At 29.0% G+C, this 12,770-nt stretch overlaps 2 protein-coding genes across 2 annotated transcripts in view; one reads left to right on the top strand and one right to left on the bottom strand.

Annotated features, from left to right (window-relative positions):
* Positions 1-323: 323 nt before the first annotated feature.
* LOC125872031 (60S ribosomal protein L9-1-like) lies at positions 324-2,164 on the bottom strand. The gene is made up of 3 exons (XM_049552683.1): positions 1,696-2,164; positions 709-831; positions 324-604 (listed from the first exon to the last, which is right to left on the bottom strand). Exons 1-3 carry the CDS (start codon positions 2,068-2,070, stop codon positions 518-520), a joined length of 585 nt encoding a protein of 194 aa, XP_049408640.1. The 5' UTR covers positions 2,071-2,164; the 3' UTR covers positions 324-517.
* Positions 2,165-10,215: 8,051 nt separating this feature from the next.
* The window catches only part of LOC125872539 (uncharacterized protein At3g49140), a 163,737-nt gene continuing 161,182 nt past the window's right edge, over positions 10,216-12,770 (top strand). The window contains exon 1 of the mRNA XM_049553271.1: positions 10,216-10,220. The gene's annotated coding sequence lies outside the window, so the exon portion shown is untranslated. The remainder of the gene's footprint in view (positions 10,221-12,770) is intronic.

Here is a 12,770-nt window from a genome sequence, read left to right as displayed (position 1 = left end):
CACCCTTAACTCATTTGTCTAGCAACCTTTAAAACAGTACTAATCAAAGAACAGGCTAACAAAATTCACAGAAAGGTTGGAAGATCTGCAATCCTAGAATATTCAGATCATAGCACTAGCAACATTGACAAGCTGTGACACTGAAAATTTTCAGTTATTTCATTCAGAACATTAGTACTGGAAAATACTTGGGAAGAACATAAACACTACTTGGACAATTCGCAATGGGTATAGTTCGGTGTGATACTGCAAGTTATGCAAACTCAAAAGCTATGATATATAACATAGTTGCAACTTGGGATCAAACAATTTTCACTCACAGATAACGAGAACAGAAACATTTGGGATAATAGAACGAACCACCAAGGCCAATTTGTCAACAAAATTTCAAAACAAGAACTAGAAAACTGAAATTCAAACAAGTCTGTAATATATAGTCTCCAAAAGAACTTAAAAGAGATGGTAAAACGAGCAATTGGGATACGGTCCATCACCAACATGCCTACTTCTAAAATACTCATTCTTCTTCAACAATTTTACCCTTCTCACTGACATAGATACCATCAAGAAACTTTCGGATATCCTTGTTCTTCACATGGCATTTCTGTACAACAAAATACAAAATAGAAAAGTTAAGTAATGCAAATTCAAATTGATAGCATGCAAACTCTAAATGTTCAATGTTGGGAGATAGAACATAGAGATTACTTGGTTAATGAGGGCTGCAGAGCGAGAAACGAGCTCAATGTCATTTCCATCCAATACAAGCTCATCCTTAACCTTCTCAGATCGAACAACTGTTACTCCATCAAGCATGTCAACTTTCCTAACCTGATACACAGCCCATAAAACCAGTTAAATCTCCAGTTACTTCTACATCAAATGGGACAGAATGAGCAGTGAAGAATACATATGAAATTGCCATACGTAGGAACAAAACCTAGCCAAGTAGGGTCCGACTAAAGCTGGGTTTTTACACTAACACCAGAAAATGATTCCTTAAAAGACATAAAATAATCTATGACACATCACATTTCTTTATCAAATAACCAAATTCTACCTCATCCTTAACTATTACACTAGCTGCTAACTATTTCAGTCAACATCTCAAAGTTCTAAACCTACCTGAATAAAACTACTCTTCATCGCATTTAACATAGCAGCATTAATAATTGCAAATTTACTTTTTCAAACAACTGTTAAATCACTTTTAACCAGCAAAATAATCATTGAAGTAGTTCAAAAGAACTATGAAATTGATATAGGAATTCAACACAATATAACTAGAATCATGTCATTCCTTTCTGAACAGGTACAGTTTTTCAAATTTCTTTTCCTTTTAACTTATGTTTGACAAAAATTCCAAAGACAATCAGTTTCACATTTGAAACTACAAAATCACAATTACAACAAAAAACTAAGCATTAAGGTTCACAAATTAACTCTTGTATTTATATAAAACTGATGCATTTCTGTCTAATGGGCATCCCTTTTCGATCAAATTTGTATCTATCTGGTATATATGATATTAAATCATTTCATTGAACACACAAAAATCCATAGAAAAGAACTACAATTAAGAAGCATAAATCCAGATCACGAAATAAGCGATCATGTTAACAAACTAATGCATACATTTCATTCATACAAAAAGCTTCAGAAAACAAAGAACAATAACTTTTGAAAAAAATTTACCTTCTTCTCGCCAAGGAAGTTACGGATCTCAATGGACTTGTTACCTCCGGTGATGGAGGCATTGATTGGAAAGTGAGCATACACAAAACGCATCTTGTATCTGTATCCCTTGGTAACACCAATGATGAGATTATTAACATGGCTAAGAGCGGTACGGATAGAAGCAGTAGCCTTACGAGATCCAAACCAGGCATCAACCTTCAGCTTCTTCTGTCCAGTTTCCTCGTCCTTGATCAGCTGGAAATCGAGATTGAGATGCTTGAAGTTTCTCACAAGCTTTCCCCTTGGTCCTTCAACTTCGATTTGCTTTGCCTTCACCTTAATGGTGATGCCGTCGGGGATATCCATGGTTTCCGATGACAGAATTGTCTTCATCTTCTCTAAATTTCTCTCACACTCTCTCTCCTCTCTCCGACTCTGTGTGTGAATATGGCGATCGCTAAAACCCTAGCAGCGATATGAAACCTTAGAGAAAGAGCTCTTAAATATGCTATGGTACTTATTGAAACCCTAGTTTCGATGGGCCAAATTACCCAACCCAAATCATCAGGCCGATTAGGCCCAATTATTTTAACCGGCCCTTTTATTATAGAAAAATTACATAACTAAACTAACATATTATAGTTAATTATGTTTCATAACTATTAATTATAATTATATGGTGTGTCCTACGTATTGTATTAAAACGTGTTAGTTCTCTTTCATCCTTTATATAAATCTAAACTCAGTCTCTCTTATCGCACCCACTAATCTATCTCCTAAAATCTCTCGCTTCCCTTGAATAACTTAACAAAATTATAATTAAAATTTTGAAAAATTCATTCATCCCAATTTTGAAAATTGAAATTTTGAAAACTATAGCTACTCAATCCAATATTGTATAATTATACAACTAAATTTATTAGGTATTTCGTATATGTATATTTATTTGGTTTAAACTATGCTTTATTTGTATAAAATATTTCATAATTTTAAGACACATACAAGTATGTTTTGTATACTCAAATGCAAGTATAATGTATGTAACAACTTGTTTGATTTATACAACTCAATTTATACAAAACCTATAATATATAATTTATTCATAAACATATACAAATTGTTATACATCATATTATTATACGAATTGATACACTTTAACTACAATTTTTTTTTGTAACTCCATACATATACAATTGTTATATACAATGAGTCATGTTTTTTATGCCAAGAAAAAGAAGTCATATTAGGTAAGAAATTCTAATTAGATGTAATAACCATGAATTAAGGGATCGTTTTCTTTTTTTCTTAACCGAAGTTGCCGCATCATTTAAATAAACTTGATAAACAAGTTGTATAATCAATTAAGAAAATTCAAATTATGCAAACATGAATCAGTTTGGCCATTAAAACTATAGCTAGACTACGTAAATAGGAAAACTCTAGCTAAAATGCCTATTATGTTTCACATCTTAGCTATTTATGAAAATTTTCCTATAATGGAGATATTTCTGAAATTAGGCACAAATAGCTTGAACCGATGGACTCGAGTTAATAGTTCGAAAGTAAAGCCCAAACAGGGTAACATGACAGGTTTAATGTAAAAATTTAGGAGGTGGACTAAATTGATGACGACATTTAATTTGTCCCCCTTTTTAAAAAAGTTTGCACATTTAGTCATAAATGTATTGTTTGAAGTTAGGTTTTACATGACTAAAGTTCAATTATTTAGTATTCACTTTAACCAAGTTCATACACATATAACTAAAATTGAAGCAAAAATTGTTGAATCGGCACAATGATTACTGATTTAAATTATTTGTAACTATATCCATAATGCCTAAAGTTAGATTTCGCTATGATGGACTTTAGACATCAAATTTGAAGTTGTATCAACATGTTTATACATGTAACCAAAATTTAAAAACAAATATAAATTATGGAGAACTTTCACATATAACAAACATAAAAATCATATTTGTATGTTATAGTTATAATTTGCATAATTGCGCTCCATAGCAAATTTTATGTTTGCTATGGAGCTTTTGATTTGTATAATTCGCTACAAACATCTAATTTTATACAAATTGTTCAGTTTTGTATAAATTCATTTATACATTGTAATTTGTATAATAAGATCTGTATTTATATAATTATAAGTGTATAGGACAAAAATATATGTATTTGTATTTGTATATACACTTTTCTCTCGCTTTATACAAACACAAACACATTTTATACCGAAATGTATAAATGGCTAATTGTATACCGAAAATGGCTAATTTTATACTGAATCAGATGACAAAAAAAGGGGATGTTTGCTGCGAATTACAATTAAAATAAACTATATGGCTATAACATTTAATTTGAATTAATAGTTTGTTGTTTCATATAAATTAAATGACGATATCAAAATGGAGTATGGGCTAACATGAAGATGGGCTCATGAACTACTGAGTGATGAGCTTGTGGGCTGTGTGGAAATGAATGGGCCAATGAGTTGCTCTCTAACATGTGTCGACTTTCATTATTAATCAAAGATACATTGTAGGACAAATTACTTAAGTACACAACATTACTTTACCTATTCTCAATATTTCCCTACTCTTTTACTAAAATACAAAAATCTCTTATTTTCCCCCAATTCAACTTAATCGGATACTTTATTAGTTTAAGTATCCGCCCGTTATTAATTAAAGTATTCGCCCTGCTATATTATGCATCCGCCCGTTAATTAAGTATCCGCCCGTTATTAATTAAAGTATCCGTGCCAACAACTTAATAATTTAAGTATCCGCCCTTTCTTAATTAAAGTATCCGCGCTACTATATTATGTATCCGAAAGACACTAAAAAAGGGATTTTTGGTAATTAATGAAAGAGTAGGGATAAGAAGTAATTTCTTTCTTATACTATGTGATTTGGCTAATTATTACTAAATTGTATTCATATTCAAAGAAAAAATAGGAAAAGTGACATGAGAACAATACTACCTCATTCAAACACCAGTCAATTTCCACTCGTTCATGCATGGGTTGCTTTTATTATTTATTATCTTCAACCTTATTCTATATTTGATGGAACGATGTGGATAAAATAAAGGCTTGTATTAGATATTTTTACTGATAAAATTATATTATCTAAATATAAAAGTAAATTTTATAAAGTAATGATTAAACAAAATACGGTGTATGGGATAAAGTGTTGCTAAGCAAGGACAGACAATAACGATTGTCAAGGGGCCATTATGCCTAAGGGAATATACATTGAAGCTAGATATAATTAGGTTGGGATGAGTAAGTATGATATGTCGAAGCCCACAAAAGATAAAGAGAATTTTCACGTTCAAAAGATAAATGTAGTGGAGTTGAGGATGCTTAGATGGATGTGTGGCATAGTAGGAGAGACAAGATTATAAATATATGAGATAAGGTGGAAGTGACCTCCGCGATGAAACATGATGTGGGGAACGAGCTAGACTGAGATGATTCATGCATGTAACTAGGAGGAACACAAATGCCCCAATGAAGATGTGCGAGGAAAGTTGATGGTGATATGTCCAAGAAGAGGTAGAGATAGATTGAAGATGAATTGGGAATAGATAATTATCCATGACATGGCATATATTTAACTCGCTAAGAATATGACTAGTCTAGATAAAAAAAAATATAGATGTAGAGGATTAGAATAGGCTATAGCAGGTACGTCATAGTCGAGCGTTACTCTTTCTCGTAGGAGTACATGGTTCTAATTTAGAGCATATTGTTCATTTCATCATCTTCTCCTAAAGCGTGTCATTATTTATTATATATTAATTATATTACTTTCCAATTGCATTACTATTTTTGTTTTCTTTACTTTGGTTATATTGACTTCTTTTTTTTTGTTGTTGTAAGGCCTTTTTTTCCCTTTTTTTTTAATAGTATTTTCAGCATAACATTTATTCGTGTTCGTCAAATTTGTTCTTGAAAATACTTTTTTGAGTTGTTAATCCGTTAAAAACAAACTCTCTATCTCACACATGATAAGAATTAAATTACATATAACCCAGCATTCACAAATAGAAGAACTCACTCGAAATCTCATTATATATGTTATTAAAAAATCCAAATGATTTCCACATGTCATAAGTATATGTTTTTTATATGAATAAAGTATTTAACAATACGTCTTCAGTAATATTAGCAACTAGTAGTACTTTTATTATCGAGATAATGACTTGTAAAATTATAATCTAGGGCTGCTACCATGCCTCTTTAGAAAATGCCGTCATTCATTACGTGAGAATTCTATTGGAGTACTAGATATCTATATAATTTTGTTCAGGTACGAAATTAAAGAAATATAAAAAGATTTTAATATGTTTTAAAATTATTTTTAAAATAATGATTTTTGAAAGAAAAACTACACTCTTTGTGGATATTTGTTAAATAAAATATTATTATTTTTTTGAGATTGATTAAAAAAAAAAGTATGTCAAAAAAACAGAGTATAGTATTTTTTTAATTTTGTGTAAAGAGTGAAAGAAAAAGTTGAAACGTGGTCGTCCTAAAAGACCAATATCATTGTGCGTATGATAATCAATATGTAGAAGATTCTGCTTTCTTTGGAATATTTTTAATTTTACATTGACCAAATCCCATTATTTAATTTTGAAAAATCAATTAAAGCCAAAAGGGTCGTTTTTATTCGAAACAAGGATATTCTGTATTTATATTTCCAAACAAAATTGTAATTTCATATTTTATATAAAATTAAGATCAATATTAGGCAATAGTTCAATCAAGCATACTTGAGTATTGATTAATCAAGAATTCTCATGTATTTAGAAGATGAAAATAATAAAAATGAGGATGATGATTGATGTGGGCATACTAAGTGAGTTAAGATTGGAAATGAAGATATTTGGGCTAAGGTAGGAGTGATCAAAGTGGAGGACAAGATGTAGAAAGCGCGAGACTGAGATGAATGATTGCTTAGTACAGAGGAGTGAGAGATTGTCTATAGATGATTTCAGAAGAGTTAGAATTAGACCGAAGAATTATTAAGGAGAACTGATTAGACAAGACACGACATTATTGCAATTTGCTAAGGACATGATAGGTGGTTGTGAAGGACACAAATTAGGATAGAAGTTAGTATATATAGTAGAACATTGTCTTGCTTATCCTACCTTACTAGTTGTTGTAGTATTTCTTATGTAGTTTATTATTCTTAGATTTATGCTATTATATATCCAGTGTCTATCGTAATTCGATTATCTCTCTATTTTGTTGTAGTTGATGCTCTTTTATTTGGAATACTTTGTCTGCTTTTATTTAGTATTTATCATGATTTCTTCACTTCTTATTATCTCTTTTTCAATCAACTTGATATTTTTTTTCTTAAAAAGGCTTATTAGAAACAACATATCTATCTCTTAAGATAATGGTAAAATCTATATACACTATACTCTCTTCATGAACCCAATTATGATATTACATTGAATATGCTTTTGTTTTACTTTTACTTTAATCAAACACGAAATATATAAATCATAATGTAGTCTCAAGTTTTATATTGTGATTAATATCTTGTATTGGTAGCAAAAAGAACCTTTAAGGGGTGGTTTGCTAGCTGATTTGAAGGTGATGAGATATGTAGAATATAAATTTTTGAATAAGTAATCTTGTGTTTAATTAATTGCTAGTTATAAAATGACATTATTAATACATGCATAACTCTAACCAACTACCAAACGACTCTACAAATAATATAGATTTCGTTCTTTTTTCTTCCCCTATACCACTTGTTAGGCAGAGATGCTAAATATTGTTAGGTACAAATTCCAAATTTGAGGAAATTTGGAAGTAATGCGAATTTCGTTCTTTTTATTCCCATATACCATTTTTTTTAAAAATCACTCGGTGTCTGAAGCACATATTGAAACCCTGACTAAATTTGGATCACGCACTGCATGACTCATTAGGAGGTAGTGCTCCCCACAAGATTTTTGTCATATCCAAAGCTATAACCCGAAATCTTTGATCAAGGATGAAGTGTCTCATTACTACACCACAACTCATGTTGGCTCCCCTATACCACTTTGTTAGATAGAGATGCTAATTATGGTTAGATATAAAATTACAAATTATAGAAAATTCTAAAGGGAAAAATGAGAAACATAATTTCCTTGCATATTTATTTTTTTTCCTATGAAACAAATAATTTCCTCTTAAATCATTAGTTTACTTTTTATGTCGACTGCACCTCTTTTTGCAACTTCCTTTTCATGTGTCCCTCAACTTCTTGACTCGTCTCTATCGTTAATCTCATGGTAGGGAATTACTCCACACTAGCATCCCTTTCAAAAAAATAAAACGTTACACATGAAAAAACAACTTTATGGTACTCGAAAAACGATATCGTTCGCTATATTTATGATTTTCTTAAAATATGTATGTGTAACCTAATTCGAACATCTTTGCAGTAAAAAATATATTTTGAATAATAGAGATCAAATTTAAATGAAACTATAGACTAATATCAAGACAAAGTCTATCAAATTTTCAAAAGTTAATGGAGGTTCACATGGTAAGTGGACCCTTTGTGTAGGATATATTGGAGTAGTAAATATTTTTATTTATTTTTATATATGGCTGAGAAATTTCCAAATAATTGGAAAAGTTTCAATTTTTCATGATATTTTCGTCGTTTATTGGTTTGGGAATTTTCTCAAGAATTGGATAAGATTTTTTTAATTTAAAATAATCCAGCCTAACATCCAAGAAATTTCATATCGTGGTTGTACAATTAGGCTTTTTTTTCTTTCGATAAATTCCAAAATATATAGTAAAGATTCTCGATGTTTCTTACAAATATGTAGTACAAATGGCCCATAATGTCATAGTAGAAATAATACTCTTTATTTCATCTGTTTTAATTTATTTATCTTATTTTTTAAAAAAAATTAATTTTAATTTCAAATATGACATGTTTATGATTACAAGATGAAATAACATTTTGGTAACTTCAACATATCTTTAATTAGTGACAGAGGCACAATGTTGACTACGATTCGACATACCCAAATAGCTTTGGCGCAAATTCCATTTTTGTATTTTTAAAAATCATTTAATAGATATAAATAATATATTTAATACCCAATAAACAGTAGAAATTGTGGTATAGAACCCATAAAGTAAACATTTGGGCTTCACTTCTGCTTTTTAATTTAAGATCACAAAATTCAAACATCTTCATTATTTCACAAATTTCGTATTGAATGAGGAAAACAAATTGAATACTACTTGTTCTTTTTTCTTACTATTTTTACCTTGATTTATGCAGTGGTACACTCCAATTATTAATTTTTTTTTTTGTCGAATTTGCTAATTAATGCGGAAAGAACATATTTATAAATGTAAGTTGTTACGTATTAGATGTCCACGTGAGTTTAATTTAGTTATCTTTTGAATATTCAAAATTTGTCATAAATATTTATATTCTCACGTGATATACTACTGAGAAAGAAAAATTTTAATGGACAAAAATTTCCAAGAACTTAGTAGGTATTCTCATTAAAGAGAACGCAATTAATTAAGTTCTTTAGTTGGGACATCGCATGCATGTTATGTAAGACATAAAGCATGTATTTGATTTATCTCAAAAATTAGTTTGAGTTATTATTCCACTTGAATATCTTTGTTGAAAAATTATACTATTTAAAAGGAGTTTTTTTTTTTTAAAAAATATGTTTGTAAAACTATATTGTTTAAATAGAGTAAAAATATTTCAAGGCACCACGTCAATATATTTTGCAGTTTGAGTGATATGTAGAGATAAATGATTAAGCATCGGTGCCGACATTTGCTAGGGCATTATATGTGTCAATAACTTTTATACTATCAGGCCATTCAAAGATATTTATAAGCGATCATCGATAAAAAGTGAAAAATTTGTGTTCTTGAATAAAGTAGAATATGTCCGTGCTAATTATTAGCAAGTTATTTGTGAGATCTCCTCGATAAGAAAGTTATTAGTTTTGTTATTTACTAGTTACTAATTTGAATTTAACTATTAATATTAGTATCGACAATTCTTCGTACAATTTAATAAAGCCATGTTTAGGACGCCTGATAGTTGATGTCATATTTATCTGTTTGTTTTAAGACTTTGTGCACTTTTATCTATTTTTTCTTAAACTATGTGCATTATTAATTTTCTAAATTTCTAAACAATATATAGCTTGCTCTTAACATTGTCAATTTGTTAATCAAAACGTCATGTATTTTGCAGATATAAAAACTACTTTATCCGTTCACTTTATTTTAGTATATCAAAAAAATTACATTTTTTAGTTTTTCTTTTATCCTCAAGATTTCATTTATTCCTTTTTCAGATCATTCTCCACAATTTACGATTAATTATCAATTAATATGAGTATGATGCTAAAATATTTATATTAATTATTGTTGTGGTTGGTGTGGATTTTTTCATAAATTTAGCATATGCATGAATTCTTCCAAGAATGTGGGTTTACATTTCATCGCTTGAAAGTTCATTAATTCTTATTTAATAAAATATTTATTTGTAATTACATGTGACAATGAGTTCTAATCTCATCATTTCACTTTTAATAAATGAATGCGTTACACACTCAGTAGTTGTTAGGATGTCATATGTTTAAGCATAATGTCTTACGTATATAATTATTGTTATAATTACAGTATCACAATTATGTTCTATGTATCTCGTTTATGTATTTTAAAGTATTTGCAATATTCCACATATGCATAAAGCTTCAAACAAAAAAAAATCACTTCTCTTCATTGACTATTAAATTACACCCTTGAGTACTCGATTTTATTTAAAATAATTATTTTGGTCTTCATCAAAATTACACGGGGTAGGTGAAGGGCAACAATCATAGACAATAATTTTGACTCCCTGCAAATCGAATAAAATAATTGTACGTAAATTAAATATAGTTTCGAATTAGGCCATCGAACGTGTTCATGTGAAGACCTTATCTTCAATGTCAGATGAATCTTCTATGTTTTATTTGAAAATTATCATTTTATTGCAAAAAAAAAAAAAAACAGTTATTTAATTGTCTATTTGTTGTCAATGTTTTTATATAACTTGATCCAACAAAAATCTCAGTACTATATTTGTTCTTGCTTAGTGGTATTTAATTAGTGTGGCTTTTATAATATTTTGAATTGAAAATGAAATAGGAAATTTTAGAAAATATTGAACAACAAAGGAGAAACAAAGTTTTGATTCGTGAAAGATTACTATCTTTTGACTGATACTATCCAAATATGATATATATTTATAGAGCTATAACTATAAATACTTAGATAAACTGTTTTTAAAATCATTCAACTTAAGTGCAATAAATTAAAATAATTATAAAAAGAATAGGACAATAAATAAAACATAGTAACAACTAATAAAAAAAGTTGACGTCCTATATACAAACTACAATAATTTTTATTTACCACGAATATCATCATCAAAGATATTTTGTCGTTCTATACATACAAACAGTATACCAGTCTAGTTTTTAGGGCGATAATGCATAATAAATTTAGTAAAATATCACCGAATATGTGTTGTAGACTGAAGTAGATGAGATTGTTTTTCTTTTAATCAGATGTCTGGAGTTTTAGCTCTGATACGTATAAAATATCCTTAATAGGAAGCGGCAAAACGCTATCCTTGAATGAGGTCCTACCCAACATAAATTCGAATCAATCGAACTCTAATATAAATATCAAATACCAAGTAAAAATCTATGAATTTTCTTTTAAAAAATAAATAAATACATGGTTCTAACATGACCAATGACCAATGACCAATGACCAAATGGACATATGTCAATTGTCATCGTACGGACGTCCAAAACGCCAAGCTTGACCCTCCGGGTCCTTTTGGGTCATTTTACGGAAGGAGCAAAAGAATATTTATAACGTATAAAAAAATAATTTAAAAATATCCTTTATTTTCACATTGATTCAAAAATATTTTCAACCTATTTTTTTGTTCAAGAAAATCTTTACAATTGACATCTTAAACTTAATAATTTTTCCAATTAAAAAAATATCCTTGTAACTTTTAATAATTGACCACATATACTATATTACTATTTAAGTCAAAAATTAAACTGGTTAATTTTGATCTTAAAATCGCGATTATATGTAATAAATAAGTATAAATAATAATGCACATTGACCACTTAAATAGGTGAAGTAAATCAATGAGTTTAGATATTAATGAACTTTGTAGACGAGTTATTTATCATATCAATACTCTTACCAATTTATTAACAACAAATAAATCCATGTCATAAGGATTAGTAATGTGCAGGGAGAAATTTGTATAAAAAAACTATGGATAAACTTCTTAATAATGAAATTCGGGGACAATTAACAACGAGGGACGATCATAGTAAAGCTTACAAGTAATTTTTTGATGTGATTATTCATGATATTCTGTAATTGTTGTGAATCCTTCACTTTCATTACATCAATATGATATTGAATTGCCTCGTAATAAAGCAATAAAACGTTTTCATATATTACAAAACCACTAAATCAAACAATTGGCAGAATTTCGATAATTAATTTATTATTTTATTTTTCAAGGAAAAGTAATGAACTTCATACTAACTTGGCCTCTTAAGTAGGGAAGTTCACCCGCAACATATTACCCATTACCATCATTATATAATACATCAATTTTAATCGAAAGTTGCAATTTCTATTTTAGGGAAACTTTTTTTTGCTCTCCAAATAATTTTATTTAATACTTTTTGGTCTTTTTAAAGCTACTAATAAAGTTTGATAATGAGAATTTATAATTTTTTTCAAATTGCCTTAAAAAAAATCTGTTTCGATATAATGAATAGTGATGTCCACGTACGGAGCAAAGTCCTCCCTTTGAATAAGTTGTGCACCTTTTTTTTCATTTAGTTCGAACCACTCGTAACAAAAGAAAATTAAACTATTAATTTTAAACCACTCAAAATAAAAGAAAAATTAGAATAGAAAATGACTCACAATAGTTATTTAATTTATTAAAAAGTATTAAAAAGAAAACAGGGACCGCACA

Source organism: Solanum stenotomum, chromosome 8, assembly GCF_019186545.1.
Source record: "Solanum stenotomum isolate F172 chromosome 8, ASM1918654v1, whole genome shotgun sequence".
NCBI lineage: Eukaryota > Viridiplantae > Streptophyta > Magnoliopsida > Solanales > Solanaceae > Solanum > Solanum stenotomum.
The sequence above is the reverse complement of the archived record's forward strand: the minus strand, read 5'-3'. Positions and strand labels throughout refer to the sequence as shown.